The 23,640-nt window shown below is 40.0% G+C and overlaps 1 protein-coding gene across 7 annotated transcripts in view; it reads right to left on the reverse strand.

The window, feature by feature from the left end:
- Mrrf (mitochondrial ribosome recycling factor) overlaps positions 1-23,640 on the reverse strand; it is a 71,613-nt gene that overhangs the window by 14,223 nt on the left and 33,750 nt on the right. For 3 of the 7 annotated variants that reach the window (XM_047523966.1, XM_047523968.1, XM_047523967.1), the window contains exons 6-7: positions 13,831-13,990; positions 57-7,360 (exon numbers count right to left, since the gene is read on the reverse strand). In XM_047523966.1, coding sequence (XP_047379922.1) covers positions 7,283-7,360; positions 13,831-13,990 — 238 coding nt within the window. In that variant the 3' untranslated portion in view covers positions 57-7,282. Of the gene's footprint in view, positions 1-54; positions 7,361-13,830; positions 13,991-23,640 lie in introns of those variants that run through there. The other 4 variants (XR_007104886.1, XR_007104885.1, XR_007104887.1 and 1 more) reach the window with 3 other exon arrangements.

Genomic DNA, 23,640 nt, shown 5'->3' on the forward strand with positions numbered 1-23,640 from the left:
GTTATAAATAAATAAATAAATAACCATCAGAAATTGACCAACTCTTCCTTTTTCTAAGTTTTCTTTTTTTTAAGATCACCAACTTCTTATCATTTCATAATGGAAAGAGCATTTTAACACCAAAAATAAAAGCAGGAAGAACAAGGTCTAGGTATACACAATAGTCCTTAATATTAATTTTAAATTAAATTTAGACAAAGTTCATAAATTTAATTTCATTAAAACATTTACCACATTGTTTTTATTTTACTGATTTTATCCCATAAAGGTGAGTTGTCGTCAGAAACCAGTAGTTTCTCTGGCTCAGTTGGAAACCACTGATCCTGTTCAATCCCCTCCCTGGTACATTCCCACAGAAAAATGATGTGACCTTTACTGGTGGTAGAAAGAACAAAACTGGGAAAGTACCTGGAAACTCTTGGTACCCACTCAGCATCTCACACGACCCTTTTCAGCCCCACTGGTCTCTTAATTTATGAAACCGCCTAGACCAGACTCCCTGTATGCCTTTGACCAAGTAACTTCTCTGTGTCTTTGTCCTCATTTGCAAAATAAGCAAAATAACTACTAGTTTCTAGAGTTACCAACAGTCAAGTCTAGTGCTTGTTAGATGCTATTTGTATCTGGAAGGAGGGGACTGTGGAGCAGTATCTCAGAAAAGGGAGCTATTTTGGTTGAAGCCAGAGCCTGGAAAGAAGAGCGGGAGGGACTGGTGCTCTGCCTGGGACCCGGGCCAGCTGGAAGTTCACATCCGGAGTAGTGGTCAGCCCGGGGAGGAGCTGCTGTACTGGGAGATCTGAGGAGTTCTGAAGCCCAGCAAGGCTGCCTGGGAACCCCAGAGTCCAAGGCAGGAATGGGATGAGGGCAAAGACCGTGTCCCTGCCTCTGCAGGGATCCCACCCAGCAGGCTCAGGCACTCTAAGCCCAGCAGGTAGCACCGTGCCATAGCCACCGACGCACTGAGCAGCAGCCAAAGTGACACTCCCTCAAGTGGCAATCCTGGCTGCAGATCCAGCACCAGGAGCCTGGGTAGGTGCCAGCAACTGTGGTCTCCAGGTGGTACCTTCAGCAGCTGTCTGGAAACTCCCAAGGTAGACTTAGCAGATAAGGTAGAAGGTCTGAGCAAGCAGGTCAGAGAACTAGAGAAACTGGGTAACTGATATAAATGTGACCCATTTGTCCTCAAGCTCTGGCAGGCTCATTAGAATCAGACCAATATTTCCTCCATACCTGCTCAGAACTAAGCACTGGGCTGGTCAGGGATGTAAAGACTAGAGGAGCAGGAAACTTCCTTGCTAGAAACTTACACAGGGCTCATCTAGAGAAATCTGCCTCTGAGCGGGGCGGGCCCCTGAGCTCAGAGCCCAGGCAAAGCCTGCCTGGGACATGTGCCACATCTGTGCCCTGCTAAGCAACACTGGAAAGGAAAGTAGAAGTACCTCAAAGAAGAATAACAGGACAGGTGACTTACTGGATGTGGTGTCAGGGGGTGAGGGAGAGGGAGGCAAAAGTGGTTCCCAACATCCTGGTCCGAGACCTGAGTGGGTGGTGGCTCTGACCCTGAGAAGGAAGCAAGGGCAAGCAGGCCAGGCTGTATTCCAAGCAGGGCTAGCTGGGGCCGAGTGTCACACTTCTGAGGCAAGTGCGGGTCAAGGGAGCAGGAGAAATATAGCGAATGAAGGAATGAGTTGGTGCAAGGAAGGACAGGAACTAAGAGGGCTTTCAAATCTAGGTAAGTTTTGCCATGGGATGGGGCAGGGATTTAAGGGACACATACTAGACAAAGAAAAAAGTCCAAGGAAAGGCTAGGAGGTGGGAGAGAGGAGTACATAGTTTCAGAAAAGCTAATAATTTGATTTAGCTTAAGCACTGGTTGTTATCAAGGTGGCGTGAGAGGTACATCAGGGCCAGGTTACAGAAGTCACTGAATGCCAGGGTGAAGTTACACAATTTGTAGGCAACGTGGAGCTATCAAAGGTTTTGGAGCAGAGGAATAACAGGATAAGAGGTAAGTTTCAAGTTGCTGTAATTAACAGCATATGATAGATTAAAGGAGAGTCTAGAAAAATGGAATACAATATAGGGATTTTCACTTATTTGTTCATTCAATGAAAACTCAACTCCTATGCAGAATTAACCTAATCTGCAGAAGGTCAAGACTCCAAATCACTTAGTGTTAACAGTGAATTATAAAGAGAAGAGTAAATGGCTTCTCTAAAATCAGTATTATCAATAAATGTACATGAGTTTAAGTCACCACTAAAAGGAGCTTCCTGTATACAGACACTAGAATATTACTCAGCCTTAAAGAAAAAGAAATTCTGACACATGCTACAACATGGATGTATCTTGAGGACATAATTATGCTAAGTGAAATAAGCCAATCAAAAAAGAAAGTTCTTAGAGTAGTCAAATCACAGACAGAAGGCAGAATGGTGGTGCCAGGCCCTGGAAGAGGAGGAAGTGGTTGATTAGCATTCAATGGGGGAAGAGTCTGAGTTCTGCAAGGGACAAGTGCTCTGGAGGTTGACTTACAATGTGAATTCACCTAATACTACTGAACTGTGTGCTTTAAAATGGCTAAAAGATGGTGAAAATTATATGTATTTTACCATGAATAACAATAATAAGAATAAAGAGAGTTTCAGAATGGTTCCTAGAACAGAAACCAACTCTAAAAAAGAAACATACCCAAAACATAGTGCATCTCAAAGGCTAAAAATAAAGAAATGGGGAAAGATACACCATGCAAATGAAACAGAAAGCAAGCAAGAGCTGTGATCTTGGTATATAATGAGAGAGAATTCATACTCTGTGCACAAAATAAAGATGTGAGAGTTTGGAGTCTAGCTATGCATGAAAACAACACTTTCTCACTTTCATCAAGCAGAAATTACTAGAAAAGCAAGAAGAAACAGAAATGTTAGTAACAGAAGACTGAAATACATGACTTCCAGTCCAGACTCATCAAAGGGTTAAAAAATATAGATACAGAAAAACTGAGCAACATAAACCATATTTCCTGTATGTATAGAAAAATGCGTACCTCCCAAACAGAAAATATTCCTTTTCAAGAGACTAACATGAAAAGTAACCACCTATTAGGACAAAGAAAGCCTCAATAAGGGGCTTTTCAGGGTATGAGCTTTTATTGATCATAATCTTTTCCTAACTGCACTCTCAATAGTTTCAATGGAATAAAGGTTATAGAAAAGCACATTGAAAACTAAAAAGCATCAACCAAGTATTAGTTATCCATTCTGTCAATACTATCATTATTCACTACTTCATGATCATTTGCTCACTCCCTGGTTCTCTGGCACTTTAGAGAACTCTGATGACCGGCCAGGAGAGGGTTAAGAATACAGATGCCACTTCTTCAGTGCTTACTATGTGCCAGATACTCTCCTATTTTATCATGCTATTATCAGCAATAGCTTTCTAATTGTTTTATAAAGACAGACGTCTGCTTCTCTTACATCACCTTCCAGGCCCCAAACAGTACTACCCATATTTGAGCAAGCAATCAGTGAAGCACTTCAATTAAGGACTCGCATCCAAGTTAGACTTGGGTTTGAGATTTTATTCTAGTCCTTCCTAGCTATGTGACCGTAGGCAAGTATTCCCTTTCTGAACTTCAGTTTTCTCATATGTAACAGAGAAAATTGTAGTATCTCCATCAACTAGGGTAAGTTTAAAGATAGTAACACATGTAAAGGGTCTACATGTAGTCCAAAGAGGGTATTCAATGTTAGTCTGAAGGAAGAGCAGAACCTATCAAATTATTTGAGGAGTTTTTTTCATTAAAAAAAAAATCTGTAAATAGAAACATTCTCCAGTGTACTTGATTATTAAATAATATTATAGACAAGAATGATAGTAGGTCCCTATTATAAAATGCTGCCTTGCAAGTAAAGAATGGATTCCGTATGTGCAAACATGGATAGATGGACATGATTACTATTATTCTGTTCAGAATATGAACAGAAGAGTTCCTCTCCCTCCTTTAAAAAAATTATATATGTACAAAGAAAGGTCTGGAAGGATACATACCTGATTTTAAAGGGGGGGTAAACCTGAAAAAGTTGTGAGAAATTTTGTTTTTAATTTTTTATATTTGTTTCTTTTGAAATCTCACACACATGTGAAGAAAAAAGTGGAAAAAAAAGCTCTTTGGCCTATTTTTTTTTTTTTTTTAATGGGACTTTGAAAGTTGATGAAATGAACAGAGGAGGTGGTTAATTCTTCTGGCAAGTGTGCGAATTTCCATACCCAGCTTTTACCTTAGAGATGGAACCTGCAGGAGGCAAGGGGGATAGACCACTAAAGTATCCTCATTACTCAGCACATCCAAGCAGGTAGTTTCCCTCTCATCCCTGCCACCACTGCAGCCCTGACACCCAGAGCAACAGAGAAACTCTTTGATAAATGTCAATTGAAATGGAGCAATCAGCTGAAAGCCATTTGCTGAGCTGTCTGACTGCCCTGGGCTTGAGACTTTCCTTTATTCATTTATCATGATATACGGCTTTGGCCAACATACACACAGGAGAGAAATTGTTGACATGTGGAACCCAAGCACAGAAAATCTTTCATTCTTTCCTCCCTGGTCTGTTCACCAAATAAGTTTTTGTTTATTTAAAGACTACAGAGGATTTGGCTGTTAAGAACCAAATGCCTTTGGAGTGGAGTTACAACATAATTTATCATTTCCTCTGTTTATTAAAAAATCCTGCATCTTTGAGAAGCACATTTGCAGTGAGTGGGGGATTTCGGCCACTCATGAAAGACTGCTGCAAAGCCCCTGCAAAATGTGGCTTGCCCCCAAAGGGGCTCCTTTGCTCTAGTCCTGTTCTTCAATCAATCCTGTGATGGCCACCAAGGAGTGGTGAAGGAGATGCGAGGACAGGTAAATCTGGCAGATTATGTTAGTTCCTTTCACCCTTGACCTAAGCCTGACCTTGAATCCTCACGGGCTATTTCAAAGCAGTTTCCACCAGGATTCGCAGAGGAAACAGCATAACCTTCTTACCTATAGCAGAGGACCCAGCCTGGAGGAGTCAAGTAAAGAGATATTGCATCAGAGAAACTCAGCCAGGGCCTGATGCCGCCCAAGTAGCTCCAATCTGAAGGCAGATACCTGGCTGAACAGCAATTTAGCTTAATCTACTAGCTACCACTTGAACGTGGGTCACATCTTGCACATTTTTAAATTCCTGGCACAAAGGACAGTACCTGATATACAATTGATGCTCACTAAATATTTGCACGGGCAGTAGGAGGTTGTGGCATCTTCTGGGAGGTTGAACACCAGGAGGTGTGAGAAGATGGCTTGTCCAGAGGCCATGGAAGCTCAGTGTAACACCCCTATTCCCATACCTGCCCCATGCACCTCTTGCATTTGGCTGCTCACCTACATCCTTAATTATAAACCAGTAAATATGTTTCCCTTAGTTCTGTATGCCATCCTAGCCAATTAACTGAATCAAAGGAGAGGGTTGGGAAATCAGTTTGTAGCCCCAGACTTGTGATTGGCATTGAATTGGGGGCAGTTTTGTGGGGTCGGTCCCTTAACCTATGGGATCTGACACTGTCTCCAGGTAGGTAGGGTCAGAACTGAATTACAGCATAAGATATCCAGTTGGTGGCCACTGGAGAACTGCCTGGCATGTGGGGGAGGCCTCACATGTCTTGTCACAGAAGTGATCCACATTTAGAGTGTGAGAGAGTAGGAAAAAGCAGTGTTTTTTTTTACTCTGCCATTAGTGAGCAGAAAAGACTTTAGAATCAGGACTCAATATGAATCCCAGCTTTGTCACTTGCTAGCTGTGTTAATCTGGGCAAGAAACTTTACCTTTGTAAAATGAGACTGACTATAAATAATAAAAACCCTCTACCACCTTCCAGCCTTGTTACTTTGGGAGGATCAGTTGCCTAACATAACATCTTTGTTTGCTATTCTGTGGGGGCAGGATACTAAGGACTGAACCCAGGGACACTTTACCACTGAGCGATATCCTCAGACCTTTTAAATTTTTATTTTAAAACAGGACTTGCTTAGTTGCAGAGGCTGGCCTCAAACTTGCTGTCCTCCTGCCTCAGCCTCCCCAGTAGCTAGGACTGCAGGCATGTGCCACAGAGGCCAGCTCCAATTTTCTTATTTAAATGGAGGTAATATATATCTGTCAAGTTTACTATGCACTATAAAGCTGAGTCTAGCTCACAATGGCTATATTTTGAATGCATGAATGAATGAATGAAAAAATAATTGGGGGTGGGAGTTAACCCAGCACCCAAGGATGGGCCAAAATAAACCACATGTCTATCAACAACAGGCAGTAGGCCCTGGGCATCTGATTACAGTGAATATCGATAATAAGGATAAGAGTGGAAAATGACAGAAAGACTGTTAAGATCAGAAAGAGAAGAAACCAGCATTTGTTAGGTAGCTACTATGTGCAATTTATTCACAATGCAAAAATAAGAATGTCTTCTATGTTCCAGGTATTATGCCAGTCACAATCTAATTGGCAAAATAATAACAATACTTAGGCTTAAAATAAAAGCGTTAGATTGAACTGAGGGTCAATACTGGAGGTTTTAGGATAGAGGGTAAAGGAAGGGTTCCCAGAGGACCTGATAAGAAAGGTGAAAAGGCCTGGCCTGTTGGTAAGGAGTAGAGAAGTGGTCCAGGCAGAGATGGAGCATGCATGAAGTTGATACAGAGCTAAAGCACTTTCTTGTTGCTCTAAATACAGGTACTTAGAGATCATCCACCCCAATTGACTCTGTCCTCTGTAGCTATTATTCTTTCCAACTTATTTAGATTTTATCATTTTGTGGAAATGGGCCTCTAGCAAAGGGGTTCAGTCACAGTGGAAGGCCCACATCTGTCTGAACAGAGTTTAAAATTAGAAATAGGGCCTGACTTACTGTTTAAAAAAGGAGGCTCCTGAGATGAGGAGCAGGTAGTGCAAAGCCTGCCAATGATCCCCATGTCTTGGCGACATCATGGTCAAGGCAAATGCCCCAGTAAAGACCCTCTTCCAGCAGCAGATGTTCTCTGAGGGTAACCATGCCAGAAGACTCAGAGTAGAATAAGCAGGTGGAAGGAGGAAGAGAATGAGCAAATCTGAGTGTCCCAATGGACGGCAGAGCCTTGCCTGAACTGACACCACAGCAACAAACTTCAAGTGGGTGGGGATGGGGTAGGAGGTGCCAACTTTCCACCTATGGGATCCATCAGAAACAGGTTGGAGTGTGGCTGGGCTCTGATGGACTTTCATCCAAGGAGTTCTTTGGTCTTCACTGCCAGATGCCTGTCTATCTCTGCAACTGTGTCATCGGCCATTTGGCTGATCTGTAAGAACACAAAAAGAGATAGCCTGATAACCATAGCTACAGAAAGATAGGGGACAAACATTTCATAAATATGAAAAGGTTATCTGGGAAATAATTACAGTGATAAAAGTTCACATTAACTGAGTGCCAGCAAGCTATACTAAGAACTTTATATATACATTCTTGTCAATTCCCAACAGTAACTACTATTATCCCCATTTTGCAGAAAAGGAAATTGAAATAGCTGGATCACTATTTATACAGGGTACAGAGCTAGAAAGTTGCAATGCCAAAATCTAATCCATGGTAGTCTGATTCCACAGCCAATGTTCTTAACTATTATATGAAACAAAGAAGCCAGACTGTCTCTTAATGGGCCTCAAGAATTTTTACACCTTGGCTACTTGGCCAGTTTAGAATGTTTTCAGATGAAGGGATAAAAAGAATATTAAGTTCCCAAGAGTTAAACAGAAAGAAAAATTGCCTCCAAAAAAGATAGAGTACATCTGGTTAACAAACATGGAAAATTCAATAGACACTGACTGAAAAATGCAAATTAAAACAAGATACAGTTTAGCTATCATAGTTAGCAAAATTTGATGTGGTTTTTAATTACAATATTCAATCCCGGCAAGCTATAGTAAAATGGATAAGCTCATAGATCACTGATAGGAATTTCAATGATACAATTTCATATCATTTAATCCCCAAATTTTCAACTGGGAAACTATCAAATGAACAGAATCTAAAAATTTTTTCTTAAGCTCTATGCACATAGATATTTATCCTGATCTTATTTTCAATAATAACAAATTAGAAAACCCAAAGTTATGGAATGGGGAAGTAGCTGAATATATACAGTCATTAAAAATGGGTAAGATGGTCTATTTCGCATGAAGAGCTGTATACCTGGGTAACATTTCAGTATTTATTCCTGAAATGTTTGAATGCTTTATAACAAGCATGGATACATTTATAATCAAAACAAAAAAGTTTATTTCAACAATTCAAAATACTTATGATATATATCATGGAAACATGATCATGCTATCCTTCGCTTAAAGCAAAAGCAAGATTCAAAATTCTGTGTATGTGTATATGTGTGTGTGTGTGTGTGTGTGTGTGTGTGTGCATGTACATATATACATAGTACAAATGATCTATAAAATATGTAAACAAAAAAAAGACCTATTTTTTAAAACCAGAAGGAAACTTACCAAAATATTAACAGTGGTTATCGTTTAGTGATAGGAAGATAGGTAATGTATTATTCATGTCTTTTATCAGTCACACCCCACCTAGGACCTAGCACATCTCAAGTTCTCAGAAAGCATTTAGTAAGTGAATAATTATTGAAGTTTCCTGTGCTTTTTCTACGTTTTCCAAGTTTTCTGCAATAAGCATGTATACCTCTAACAATGAAAAACAAAAGCTGGCACGATTTACTAGGTACTAAAGCCTCCCCCTATGTCTATATGTCTATATGGGAGGAAGCTTAGGTACAAAGCTTTGAGGGTGACAGCATGGTGCCCAGGATCTGTGTGCTCAGCGCTACAGCAGCTGTCTGACATCTTTATTTTCCAACCACAAGCTCTGGTCAGGAATTGGGAACTAAATACACTGGAAAGAGTAGAAACTAAAAAAGACTTTCAGCAATTGGTCCCATGCAGGGAAGCAGCCAGCCAGCTCTCACCATAGCAACAGCTGTACATTTTTCAGCTGGAAAAGCAAAGCTCCTGGGATTGCCAGATACTTCTCTAGACTGGATTTAGAATGGCAGTTTGGTCCCTCCTCACTAAGCCAGTCACAACCCCTGGAAATGCTTCTGGCCCCTGCAGCTGCTCTGCATGGGGTGAAGTGCACTGCCCAGAAGCACTCCAGCCACAAGCCTCCTCTAGAGAAATGGCACTGAGGACAGTCTGGGCACAGGAATGGTGAAGAAAAGGAGAGAGACAGCACTCAGGGTAACAATCTGACAATCAGAGAGGCAAAGCACAAGTCACTTTCCCACTCTTGAGTCTCAGCTTCCTCATCTATCAAATGAGGATGCCAGTCCCTTCCTCAGAGTGGTTGTGAAAGTTAAAATCATGAATATACAAGCACATTTTAAACTGGGTATTTGCTATGCAAATATTTGTGTTACTATGATTTTTACTATCACTTCCTGAGTTCTCTTTCAAATTAATCAATCAATTGAAATATTTACGAACTTTTTACCATATTATAAATACAAAGTGCCTTTGGGAAGAGTCTACCTGCAGGTTCATCTTTTCCATCTTTATCTAGCTTCTTAAAAGTACTGATGATCAACAGCAACACACCACATACAGCTCCCACTTGCTCAATGTTCACTTCATGCCAGGTACTACATGTTCACTGGGCTACATTTTCACACATGTTGCATAGAATCCTCACAACATAAGGGATACAATTAGGTCTTTCTAACATATTATGAACGCTTTTTTCACCAGTCTGTTGCATAATTGTTTCTATTGTGCTAAAGTCTTTTGTCCTCTGTTACTTCAATCAAATCCAACCACCTCACATAACCTCTGTAGACCAGACAGGCATCCCCATTTTACAGAGGATTAACCAAGGCAGAGAACATTAACTGCTCTGCCCAAGATCACATAAAAAGTCAGTAGTGTGGTCAAGCTAGGAACTCACCCACCCATGAGGGTCAGTATGATGCTCCTGCTTCCTCTGAGGGGTCTAGCACCTGGCCTAGTCCTTCCTCATTCCAGTCAGGTTATATTAGGGTCATTAAATGTGTCAATCCTGGTACCTTTAAAGTGACAAGGTTGGGGAGAGGAATGGAATGGACAAGTAGAATAAAAATTACCAAGGACCAGCAACCACATTAGTCACTTCTAAGTATGCTGTGTCACTTGATCTTCACATTAACCCTGTGGGAAGGTGCTACTGCTCAGAAGTCCAATTCATAGCTGAGAAGTAAAGGAGCTAGGATTTGAATCCAGGTCCATCTTAATTCTAAAGCAAGAGTCCTTTCATTATCATATGACTTGTGAAAATTATGATGTTATCATCAATATTATTGTCTTGAGCATTACATTTGTGCTTAACAAGTTCAGGGAAATGAAAGGCAGGAACAGAGATATGACAAGAGCATAGTACACAGCTCTGGACAGGCTTGCACACAAGTCGTCCTTCCTGAGACTGGCTTGGGATCCCCACCGCTCACCAGTCCAGCCTCCCTGCCTGTGGCCCAGTCTGCCAAAAGCCCTCCCCTCCTTCATCCTCACCAGCACCGGCTTCACTCATCTCAGAGCAGCCTGTTTCTCAGAGAAAGGCAGCAGTGAAAGGATATTGGCCAGAATCACTGGTGGTTTCTGCCAAGTGCTTTAATGTTCAACAGACCCATTTACAGCAAACTGAAGGGAAGGTGAAACAGCAGGCAGGCAGATGTCAGCGTCCTGAGCAGAAAGACCTCAGTCCTTCAGCAGAGCTGGCCAGGGCCGGGGAAGTACGGAGGGGCTGAGGGAGTTTGGGGTCAGATGCAACGGTTGAGACAGAAACTACAACTGAATCATTTCACTCTAACATACCAAAGACGAAAGAAACACGTATTATAGAGTTCAAAAAAACATGACCTCAAAAGAATTTTGGAAAATTTTTTTAAAAGAAAATCTCACAAAAAATGAAATAAAAATTGTTCATAATTCTATCACCTGGTATGTATAAACTGCCAACTGTTCTATATGTGACTTCTCTTTATAAAAATGATATGTTATATAACCTACCATTTTAAGAAAGTATATTCTAAAAAGGTTTCCATTTCTGTAAAAATATTTTTACTGTTTTTCTATACAGGTTTCAACAAGTAGATATAAAACAATTGTTTCCCACTGTCAGAAATTTAGACAGGTATTATATATAATACATCAATGAACATTCCTGTAGGTAAAAAAACTCTTAACAATTTAATTTGGATACATTCCTAAGTTACTAACTGAATTAGAAATATATGTGTTTTGGCACATAGTGCCATATTATCCTCTAGAAAGGCTATATAGATTTATATTAAAAAACAATCTTCTCTGACAGTATAGAAGTAAAAGCAATACTTTCAAGACATCAATATTTTAAGCTCACATTAAAACTTCTAGGTTCAAGTTTCAGAAGTTATAAAAAGCAAAATTTCAATACACATGTTTTAAAAACCCTAAGTGATTTGGACAGTATATATCAAGAACCTTAAAAATATGTATTTCCTCTACATAGTAATTCCAGGCTTAGGACATTCTATCCTAAGGAACCACAAAGACTTATAATAATGATATGCACTGCAACCTTAAAATTAAAAAGAAATTAAAACAGACTAAAATGTCCAAAAAGAGGGCTTCAAAACTTGAATCAAGAGTAAAACCACAAGACAAACTATTTAGCAGCCATTAGAAATGGTCATTTATAAAAGTTTTTCAAGACACAAGGAAATGCTAATGTCTTTAATGCCAAATGGAAAATTAAAAGCTTGATGCAAAATTGTATATATACTATATACAATGAATCATGTTTAAAATTACATAGTATTAAAAAAAAATAAATGACAGAAGAATTATTACAAAATGTTAAGAGTAGCTGCTTGTGCAATGTGGGCTTATGGGATGCATTTTTCCCCATTTCTGAAAATAGTCTTTTGTACTCTACATTTTCTATAATGAGCAGACATTACTTTGATAATCAGGAATAAAAAAGTAAACAAATTTTTTAAAACTGTTGATGAAGCAACAATCCACTGCAGCCTTGTTTATATGAAATAAAACAAAAAACCCACACCAAAAAACTTCATTTTGGTGACTTCTGACAGGGAAAAAGAATAAAATGAAGCATACATGAGGTTGTCTCCTGAATATTTTCCTATCCAAACTTTAATTATGTAATAGCAAATGAAGTTACTACCAATAAGGTAAGAACAAACACTCAGATGACAGTATCTTTAAGCTGAGTGTGGTAGTGCACAGCTGTAATCTCAGTGACTTGGGAGACTGAGGCAAGAGGATCACAAATTTGAGGCCAGTCTCAGTAACTTACCTAAGCCCTGCCTCAAAGTGAAAAAAGGGGTGGGGATATAGCTCAGTGACAGAGCATCCCTGAGTTCAATCCCCAATACCACAAAAAAAAAAAAGATAGTATCTTTTAATAAAGATTTTTACAATGAAAAAGTGGTAGATTTTATAGATCACTGGTGTTTTACAGATCACATACATGCTTACAGAGATAGTCTGAAGGATAGCACTAATATGTTAACAATGGTCATCTCTTAGTAATAAGATTCCAATGACTGTCTTCATTTATTTATTTATTTATTTTTTGGCACTGGGGATTAAACCCAGGAGTGCTTAATCACTGAGTCACATTCCTAGCCCTTTTTATTTTTTTATTTTAAGACAGGGTCTCACAAAGTCACTCAGGGCCTCATGAAGTTTCCTTAAGCTTGCAATTATCCTGACTCAGCCTTCCAAGTCCCTGGGATTACAGGCGTGTACCTCCACACCTGGTACTTCATTCCTTTTTATAATAAATGTATTAGTTAAGTATTAGGAAACTAATAAATTAAGAAGAAATGGAAGGCCAAGCACAGTGGCATCTGCTCTTGCCAAGTAAAGATACCCTGGGAAACTTACTGACTCTGGAATATTTTTATAAAGCAAACTTAAAAATCTGGAGCCAAGTCCCTGGAGAGCCCAGCCTAGAAGAGTTACAACCTAGCACACCCATGGAAACAAGAGTAAGAAATAATGCTTTGAAACTATAAATCACTGAGTTTTGGAGTAGCTGGTCATATAGCATTACTGTGGTCACAGGTGACTGATATGGATGCACAGCCAATGTGGAAAACTATGGACATGTTAAAATTCAAACTCCTCAAGACCTTCTAGCTTCTCTACTCATTCTCTAGTCACAGTCTAGGTGCAAGCCCCACTGATCTATGTGACAAGGTTCTTTTACACCACCACACCTCTGCACATGCTGTTCTTGTCTCTTCTTGTCTTTCGCTCTTTTATCCAGGAGCTCCTTTAAGACTGTTCGAGTGCTACTACTTACTCAGCACACTGACAAATAAGTACTTACTTCTCACCAATCAGAAAACCAGCTAAGAGAGCATTAGCGAGCAGACTCTGAGAGCAGTCTGCCTGTCTCTGGATGCCCTTTCTTCCATGTACCAGCAATATGACTTGGGCAAGTTACTGAACTTTTCCTTACAGTTCTGCAGTCATGAGGATAAATGAAGTAATGCAAAGTGTTTAGCACAGAGCCTAGCACAAGTAAAAAGTAAACAGCATCTTATCCTCTTCTGTGAATCCCCTCAGGGTCCAGCATGAGGCAAGACCCAGGATAGAGACTTGGTCAATATTGTCATTTGAATGAAAGGACCACAGACATTTGTTTAAACTGTCTTCACTTCAGACATGAATGAATGAGTACTTGGGTTGGACATATAAACCCCACATCTGTTGGCAATAGTACCTGCTTCTCTATGAGCCTAATGGTATCTTCCGAGGTCTTGTCCTTTGATTTCTTCAGCTTATTCATCGCATTGGTGCGAACCCTCCGTAAAGAGTCCTTTGCCTTGTTGGTATTCTGTTTGGCTAGTTTCACCAGCATTTCCCTGTGCTCCCTGGTTACTCTGATAAAAGAAAAAAAAATCAACAAAATCATATAAACATTAGTCTCCAGTTAAGAATTTAATACCACTATTAGCTCACAGTCTATAACTTTTACTCTGAACATTCTTGACACATGCCTATGGATATGCTCAAGGTCAAGTATATTTCTTGATGAGTTAGCTAGGGACAGCCCATAAGAATACTACTTAACAGCTCAATTCACAATAGCTAAGCTATGGAACCAACCTAGGTTCCCTTCAACAGATGAATGGATAAAGAAAATATGGTACATATACACAATGGAATATTATTTGGCCATAAAGAAGAATGAAATTATGGCATTTGCCAGTAAATGGATGGAACTGGAGACTATCTTGCTAAGTGAAATAAGCCAATCCCAAAAAACCAAAAGTCAAATGCTCTCTCTGATATGCAGATGCTAACTCACAATAAGGGCAGGGTGGGGGATGCAGATTCACTGGATTAGATAAAGGGGAATGAAAGGAAGGGAAGGGGATGGAAACAGGAAAGACAGTAGAATGAACTGGACATAGCTTTTTCATGTTCTTATATGAACATGACCATTATAACTCCACATCATGTACAACCACAAAAAATGGGAAGTTATATTCCATGTATGTATGATATGTTAAGATACTGTCTACTGTCATGTATAACTAAAAAGAACAAATAAAAAAATTTAAAAAAGAATACTGCTTACAAGCACAAGGCAGGAAGTCTAGACAGACCTGGGGTCAAATCCTGACCAAGTCACTAATGAGACACATACATGATTTCCTTTCCTCAGAGTTCCCATCAAGGGGGTGATGTAAAAAATTAATGAGATGATGCATGTGAACTGGTTACCATTGACCCTGGCACATTTTAAGTGCTCATATGAACCATAACTCCACTTTTTTCCTGCTAATGAAAGCAATGCAAAAAGTGACGATGTTATAGAAACAGAAATCTCTAAATCATCCAAAAGTAGTAACCTTCATAATCATTTTTTTTTTTTTTTTTTTTTGGTACTGGGGATTAAACTGAGGGTAGTCAACCACTGAGCCACATCCTCAGCCCTATTTTGTATTTTATTTAGAGACAGGATCTCACTGAGTTGCTTAGTGCCTCGCTTTGGCTGAGGCTGGCTTTGAACTGGAGATCCTCCTGCCTCAGCGTCCCAAGGCCCTGGGATTATAGACGTGCACCTCCACACCTGGCCTTCATGATCTTATTACAACAAATGACTTAAAAATAATCTCAAAACCAACCAATTTATAACATGAGTCACAACATAACATGCAAACCACTATGCCAGTTAACTTCCAAAAAGTACTCATGAAGAGTGTCCAGCACATTATAAATGTTTAATAAATGTCAGTTTTTACTTAACATCCTCACCATAACAACAAAGAGTATACTGAAGGCTGACAATAAGTCACTGACACAGGCATTTTATATACTGATCCTTACAACCACTACATGAGATGGTTGTTATTAGTTTACGTTTAATATTCACAACCACCTAGCAAAGTAGCCTAGCATGTTTGCCCTGCCTTCCTTCCTCCATTCGTATAAACACAGTGCCTGCCACCTATCAAACTTCTTTCCATTGGTATAAACTGAGTGTTAGGCACTGAGGGTGTCACCATGAAGGTGACAGACCACTGTTCTGCTCTTAAGAAGCTTCACTAGGGAGCAAAGCAAGTAAAGAGACAATTACAGTGGAGTGTGAGAAGTGCTGTGATAGGGGTACGGGAAGGCCAAGGTGCCACAAGAGAGAAGCCACTGGCTAAATCCCCAAGGACTGTCCAAGTTTAGGGAGGGGCGGTAAGGGAAGAGTTTCCTGGAGAAATGGTATCTAAACATGTTAGTCATCAGGTCCGTTTACCAGTGTTATGGTTCCTGTCCTCCTAGGCACATAATAGAAATGCATGTCTTGACCTCTTCCAAAGCTCAGCTACACAGCTTTCACTGGCCAGTGAAATGTGAGCAGAAATGATGGATATCACCTCAGGGCAGAAGCTTCCGGAAGCAATGCATGTTCTATCACATTTGTTTTCCTTGGCCACCGTACAAGTTGAGATAAGAATTTCCATCAGCTCAGGTCCCAGAATGACTATGATGAACAGCCTCTAGAATGAATGCAGCATGAGCATGAAATAAACTTCTATTGCTATAAGCCATGGAGATGTTGGGAGTGTTTGTTAATGCAGCATAGCTCATTCTGACTAATATACCTCACTAGAATCTGAAAAAAGTTCAAATTGCCAGTACTGGCAGAGTAAGGGAAGACATGCAGGAGGAGGAATGAGTATACAAAAAGGCTTTAAGCTGTGAAGAGACCAAGTTTCATCAGAGGAACTGGCTGGAGCACAGATAACAAAGTAAGGAGTGAAAAGAGAAGAGGCTGGGAAGCCATTTCATGGAGGGTCTTTTATAAGCTCATGAATCTCATTTTACTAATGAAGAAAATGAGACCCAATGAAGTTTAGTATCTTATTCAAAGTCAAACTCAGGCTGGCCTATCTCAAAAGTCAATGATGGTCTTAGTGTAATAGGATTTCTCTGTCCCAATATGAGCATCACTGGTATTTGTTCCCTGACCCTCAAAACAATGTGGTTCTTGCTGAGTAAGGATAATCCCACATTCTGGGTACATGTTCAGTGTGGAAAAGTGATGAGTAGCTACTAGACATTTAGTGACATCTATCTGATATTTTCTCTGATGAGAAAAGAAATTAAAGAATTCTAAGAAAGAAAAAGCTCTGGAAATGAAGTGGGCAATTGTATCATAAATAAATCTTTCTGGATTGACCTACTTGAAGGTATTCCCAAAATAAAAATGATTCTACCATTATTAAACCCCTCTGTGCCAGGTGAGTACTTCTGAATATGTGACCTCACTGATTCTCACAACAACTCTTCAAATTGAGTCTAACACGCCCCTTTTCCAATGAGGAAATTGAGGCTCACAGATGTCAAGGGACTTGCCAAGGGGCTTGAGTGACAGAACCGGGATTCAAATTCAAATCTTTCTGGCCTGTATTCTTTCCACTACTCCATGCTGCTTACCCCTTACAATCTATTTCAAATGAATCATGCACTTCTGCTTCTAGGCAGAAAGCTTTTCAAAGTCAGTAACATGAATCTTGGGACTGAAAAGGACAAAACCACCATGTCAGGAGTTTAGGGATTTGGATTAGATCTTGTTACTCTTATGGTTTTTAATTCATTGAACAAAAATCATGCTGACATGTTTAGGTCTCTTTTTTGTTCTGCCAAAGCATATGTCAGTATAAGGAAGGAACAGGAAAATTAAAACTTGATCCACTGATTCAAAAAACTTAATCCTGCTGAAATCCTAGGAGGGACAGAAAATAAATGCATCTAGGACCGTAAGAAACCTCTTAAACTTCCCTAAAAAGACTTCATTGAAGCATTTCAATCTTGTTTTTCAGATATAACCTGAAATAGATATTTCACTGTTTAGAAAACCTTAACAAAAAATTATCTAACCAACTTTATACTACATCACTATATTTTAAATGGAAGAAAAAATATTTTTATTAGAGCGTTGTTATTATACATAAAAACATATTTTAAAAATATAAATGGGGACCCAAAAATCTTACAAGTAAAACACTACATAAAGAAAACAAAATCATTGTATGTGATTTGACCTTAATAAAATGTATTATTTTGTATCTGTTAATACAAATGTGACATTACCATACAATTAACACAAGTTTCTAAATGTGATAGTATACAATTAGTATTGACATTGTCAAAAATATTTCTGCTTCAGGATGCAAATACAGACTCAATCGTCTAAAAGATACTACAAGGAAATGGAGAAGGAAGCACAATGAGGAGTGGGGAAAGGGGGAAAGAGCAGGGGATGCTGGACACAGGAAAGGCTGAGAGGAAGAAGGACAAATGCATGCCAGCCAGGGAGCTGAATTGAAAGTACAAGATGAGGCACTTAGGGTGATGACAACACACTGGTTTTGAAGTCAGGCAGACCAATCTCATTCCTCTACTACTCACTACTCAAAAGTTGACTACCGCTGGGCAAGTTGCTTAATCTTTCTGAGCCTCAGTTTCCTTATCTCTAAAATGAAGTTTGAAAAGACACTTTAAAGGATGATTGGGAAAAGCAGATATGACAGATTAAAAATACCAACAAACACAGCAGCATATACTAGCCTTGAATAAATGATAGCGTTTATAATGTTTTAATCAAACACATTTAATTACTCCCTCATGAAACAATAAGGATGCATCTGTTTTAGAAAAGAAACATATTATATTATGGAAATATTTTAATTCCTTTCCAAAGCAGTGATTAATACATCTCATCAACTGCACCTCACATTCATGGGGTTCTGTGAATGTGCATGGTGGGTGGGTGGCGGGGGGGGGGGGGGTTGTTCCAGACTTCTGACCTCAGCTGGCTGGTTCTGAGCACCCACTCAGCTGATTGGGCCCCCTGTGTTCAACACCAGATCCCGAACCAGGCTGAGGTGCTCCAGAGAGGAGACAGGCCTGTTCCAACTTTTCTAGACTCAAGTCAAGTGGTAGAAATAGACTTGTCAGTCACTATTTAGAAAGATTTGACCACCGCTAGGACAGGAAGACGAACCTTTTATGGGGGGGATCATGCAGAAAAAAACTATTCTTCTGTTCTGAGTCTGGAAAATGCCTTTGAGATGCACAGTAAATTGATGCCTGCGGAAGAAAGGAAAGGGCCTTTTGGGGAAAAGTACAGAGGAAGATGCAATGGTGGGAGGGCAAGTATGAGACTGGAAAGGGCACACCAGGGTTAATTTGTTCTGCAGGCCTGGAGTTTTCAAATTCTTTAGCCACAAAATCCTGGTTTCAAAGAAAAGCAAGGCAGTGGCCCTGTCAATAAAAAAACAATAAAAAGAGACTACTCCAGTTGATGAGCAGAAGGGTGTACTCTATCTCAGGGTCCACCCCCACTGCTGGATCTGTCACTTATAGTCTAAGTTACCTTAAGCAAGTTATTTAAACTCAGTAAGCCCTGGTCATTTCATCTAGAAGTAGAAATTAAAAACAAACAAAACAGCACCTCCATTTCAGAGTAATCATGAGACTAAGATGAAATAATACCTGGAAAGCAGCATCAAACTTGGTAAAGAATAAGCACTCAGAAAATGTAACTGTCATTTGCTGTTGCTACTGCTCAGGTTTTGGCAACCCCTCAGGCATCTTCAAATAATGAAGAGTTTATTCATGAGACATTTTTATCAACACAGAAATAACAGAGCAAAGATCTACGCTTCAGCAAGATGACTTTTTGCAACCTGATGTGTAACTGCACATCTTACAAGTTTTAGAATCCAAATCCTCCAAAATGTAGCCTTGAAATTTTTTATTTTCAATATTCATTCATTCAACTTTTAGCTTCATTTAATGCCTATTAACTGGGCACCTATTTTAGTCACTGGCAGAAACAAGGGATATAACAGTGAACACATGAGTTTACAGTCTCGAAGGAAGGCATTCAAACCAAATGCATGCATGACTAATTACTATGTTACAGTTAGTATATGTACTATAAAGACTTAGAGTTCTATGAAATGATTAGCAGAGGAAAGGTGTCCCATCAAACTTTCCTGGGACCCCAGGAAGTAAATGTAGAAATATTTAAGTCAAATGATATATCAATTGAGATGAGAAAGAGTGGAGGGGATAGTGGTGGAAGATCATTCTCACCAGAGGGAATGCACATGGAAAGGCTTTTATTCCCAGGTAAAGAATAAGAAGAAAGAAGGATACTGCTCTTGAGGGAAAGGAAAAAGCAGTGTGGCTAGAGTATAGAAAGCAGAGGGTAAAGACTATCCCAAACGGCAAGGCTGGAAAGGCTGGCAAGGGCAAAGCTACATGGGCCTTCGATGTCACACTGAGTCTAAGGTATATACACATATGATAGAGTATTATTCAGTCTTAAAAAAAGTAATGAGATCCTAATGCTACACATGAATGAACCTTGAAGACTATGATAAGTGAAATAAGAAAGACGCAAAAGGATAAATATTGTATGATTCCACTCATATGAGGTTCCTAGAATTGTCAAATTCATAGAGGCAGAAAAAATAGTGGCTACCAGGCCTGTGGGTAGGGGAGAAAGGGAAATGTAGAGTTATTTAATGGGTACAGAGTTTCAATATGGCAGGAAGAAAAGCAATCTTGAGACTGGTTGTACTGCAAAGTGAATGTATTTAATGCCTCTGAACTGTATACTTCAGAGATAAACAAAATGATAAGTTTTTAATGTATACTTGATGATTTTTTAAAATGAAAAAAGAAAATAAAAGAAAGAGTCCAAGTAGATTGTTCCTAGGAACACAAAAGAAGTGTTTCAAGGGACAAAGAAAACGTGATCAAACTTGTATTCTGTAGAACAGCAATGCATAAACCAGAGCTAAGCACGTGTTGAAACAACACAGAAGCCCCAGGCAGGTAGACGGAGAGCCCAGGTTCCACCCTGCAGCAGCTTTTTGGCCATGATGAAGATAGCAGCCTTTTCCCTGGGGTCCGAGAGCCTCCCAGCGTAAGGCAGGGGTTTGGACTGAGCTGGCAGTGTTTGTACACACTTCACCAGGCAGCTCTCTCAGGAACATCCTGGATGGAGGCCTTCCTGCAAAATTCCTTGAGCAGTTCCCATGAACAATAAGCAGAGGGCATGCCCCACTGGTGAGTGCACAACAGAGACTCCCACTGACCAAAATGATATTTCCCATTGTTTCAAGGAGAATGGGACACATGCACAAAGCCATGTGTAAACAGGTAAAAAACCGGTTATAGTATGACAGATACTCCACTTCAGAAGGATCTCTGGCCACTTTAAAGGGGCCCTTAAAGACAAGAAGACCTAAACTGAAATCCCAGTTCTGCCACTTAATAGCTTCAGAATTCTGAATATGCTATCCAACGTCTCCAAACTCAGTTTTGTTGTGTATGAAACAAGAGTATGTATGTTACCAGCAGAGTGGACATGAGGATTAAATGACATGATGGGTGGCAAGAGCCCGGCATACTTCCAGTGCATATGCACTGTAAGAGCTCAACACAGGTGGATGTACTATTATTCATATTATAGTATCTCCAGGACTTGGGGACAACAGGATGTGACTGGTGAGGAAGAAAAAACTCAAAAGGATTTAGTCACTTGGGCTGGGGCTGTGGAATAGACAGTGAGCAGAGAGGAACAGAACAGAAACAGATGACAGCAGCAAGTAGTTGGGGGCCTTGGGGGCCATGAGTTCTGCTCCAGTGGCTAAGCAGAGCAGGCTAAGGAGAAGGAGGCAGCACTCTAGGGAACAGCATATAAAAACACATTTCTGACAGTTCCACCGAGAGAAACCTTGCTACCTCCTCACTGGTAGCTGGGAGACTTTCCCCCAATAGAAGCATTGGCCTGCAATCAGCAGCGGACAAAAGCCTTGCTTCACTGTTTGCTGGTGGGAGCTGCCCGCTGCCCGCTGCCCACTGTCCTGGGGCTATTGGCCCTGAAGGAAATGGGTTTTTTTGGGTTTTTTTTTTGGTTTTTTTGGGTGCTGGGGATCAAACCCAGGGCCTTGTGCTTACAAGGCAAGCACTCTACTGACTGAGCTATCTCCCTAGCCCCCAGGAAATGTTTTTGTTTGAGTAGCCCAGCCAGATTTCCAAAGTTTCTAGGTGCACCATCCCCACCCCTCCCACTAGCCTGTCTCACATACATTCATGTCTCATAAAGATATCAGATCTAAGGAAATTATACACTTGGAAAGGACTTCTCCACAAGCAATAATTTTAGTTCTCTCAAGGGACAAAACTGGCCACCAGTTTTCAAAAGACTGCTCTGTGACTGAAGTCTGGCTGAACCATTCTGAAACAGTCCAGCATGACAGAAAGAGAAAGAGCTAAGGTCAAGGGTCCCAGCTCTACATTTGCAGCTGAGTGCCCTTGATTAAATCACTTACCTTCTCCTTCCCTGTCTCCAAGAAGGAGGGGAACTCAAGTCCTAGTCTGTCAAATATGTATAATACCATTTACTTAGTCAGATCGTTGTGAGGATTAAACATGTTAATAAATGTGCTGGCACATAGTGATGTGCTCAATAAACATTAGGTTATTATTTCCTCAACTGTCAAATACAAAGTGTGGTGGGGAGATTTAAGATGCTACCTTTCTTCCAGTGTTGTGAGCAAATGAGAGATGACGCTTAAAGAATTTTGAATATGAATGTAGAGAACTATTCTAAACTAATAATAATATATTAGTAATAAAATGAATGGTGGGCTGGGGATGTAGCTCTGAGGTACAAAGTCCTGGGTTGGATCCTCAATACTCCAGATAGAGGGGGGCTGGGGAGATAGCTCAGTCAGTAGAGTGCTTGCCTTGTAAGCACAAGGCCCTGGGTTCGATCCCCAGCACCCCAAAAAAAAAAAAAAAAAAAAAAAAAAAAAAAAAAACTCCAGATAGATAGATAAGATAGGCAAACACAAAGAAAAAGAAAGAAAAGAAAGGAAAGGACGAAAAGGAAGGAAAAGAAGGAAAAGAAGGAAAGGAAGGAAATGAAGGAAAGGAAGGAAGGAAGGAAGGAAGGAAGGAAGGCCTACTGAGAGAAAAGCTTGACATAATGGTTATATGCCCAGGCTACGGAGGAAAACCATCTGTTCTTCCACTTAACTATGTGATACTGGGTGCAATGAACCTCCTTCCTCTGTGACTCAGTTTCTTCATCTGCAATAAAGGAATAATAACACACTGACCTTAAAAAAGATTGCTATAAATATACTAGCTAATACACAAATAGTGCCTAGAACAGCCATGAGCACACAATGAGTGTTCACATTCATGTACTCCATGAACATTCCATGACTCATACCCAGTATATGCTAGGCCCTATTCCAGGGGCTAGGGATACATGAGTGAATAAAACTGACAATACTCCTCGCTCCTCTCAAAGCATTCACATTCCAGTGAAGGACAGATAAACAAATAAATATATAAAAATGACAGATAAGTGATACGAAGAAAATAAAGCAAGAGAAGGCAGTAAGGAGGGATCTATTGTTACAATACAGGTCTACTTATCTTTGCCTCAGCATTGCACCCCTTCAGTGATAATAATAAAATCTAATATTTGTAAAGCTCTGTCAATATGCCAGGCTCTGAACTGAGGCAGTCTCCATACATTAGCTCAGTGAAATCTTCATAATACTCTTATGACATTAGTGGTATTATTACCTGGATTTCAAAGATTAGAAAAAAGTTATTTACAGATCAAATAAACTGCCCAGGATCACACAACAAGCAGCCCTTGGAGTTGAGTCCAGTGTGTTCTGGCTCCTAAATTCCAGGCCCTCTGCTATATTTTCTCCTTGTTGGTAGTGGACAAACAGCACCTATTCTTACTAGTGGTAGCAGTGAGAACAGCACTGCTCTTACATTAAGAACTGTTTAGACAGATAATTCACTGCTACTCTGGAGGTCCCAATATATAGAAGAGCAGCGTGGGGCAAAGGAGAGGGAATCTACAGAGGAATGCAAGGGACCTACAGCAGTCAAATGCTAGATACTTACACAATATAAAGGGTAGAGAACACAGAAGAGGCAGGGAAAAGGGGAGCATGTCCTTTGTGTGCAGCTTTTGCAT

This window comes from Sciurus carolinensis, chromosome 14, assembly GCF_902686445.1.
Source record: "Sciurus carolinensis chromosome 14, mSciCar1.2, whole genome shotgun sequence".
NCBI lineage: Eukaryota > Metazoa > Chordata > Mammalia > Rodentia > Sciuridae > Sciurus > Sciurus carolinensis.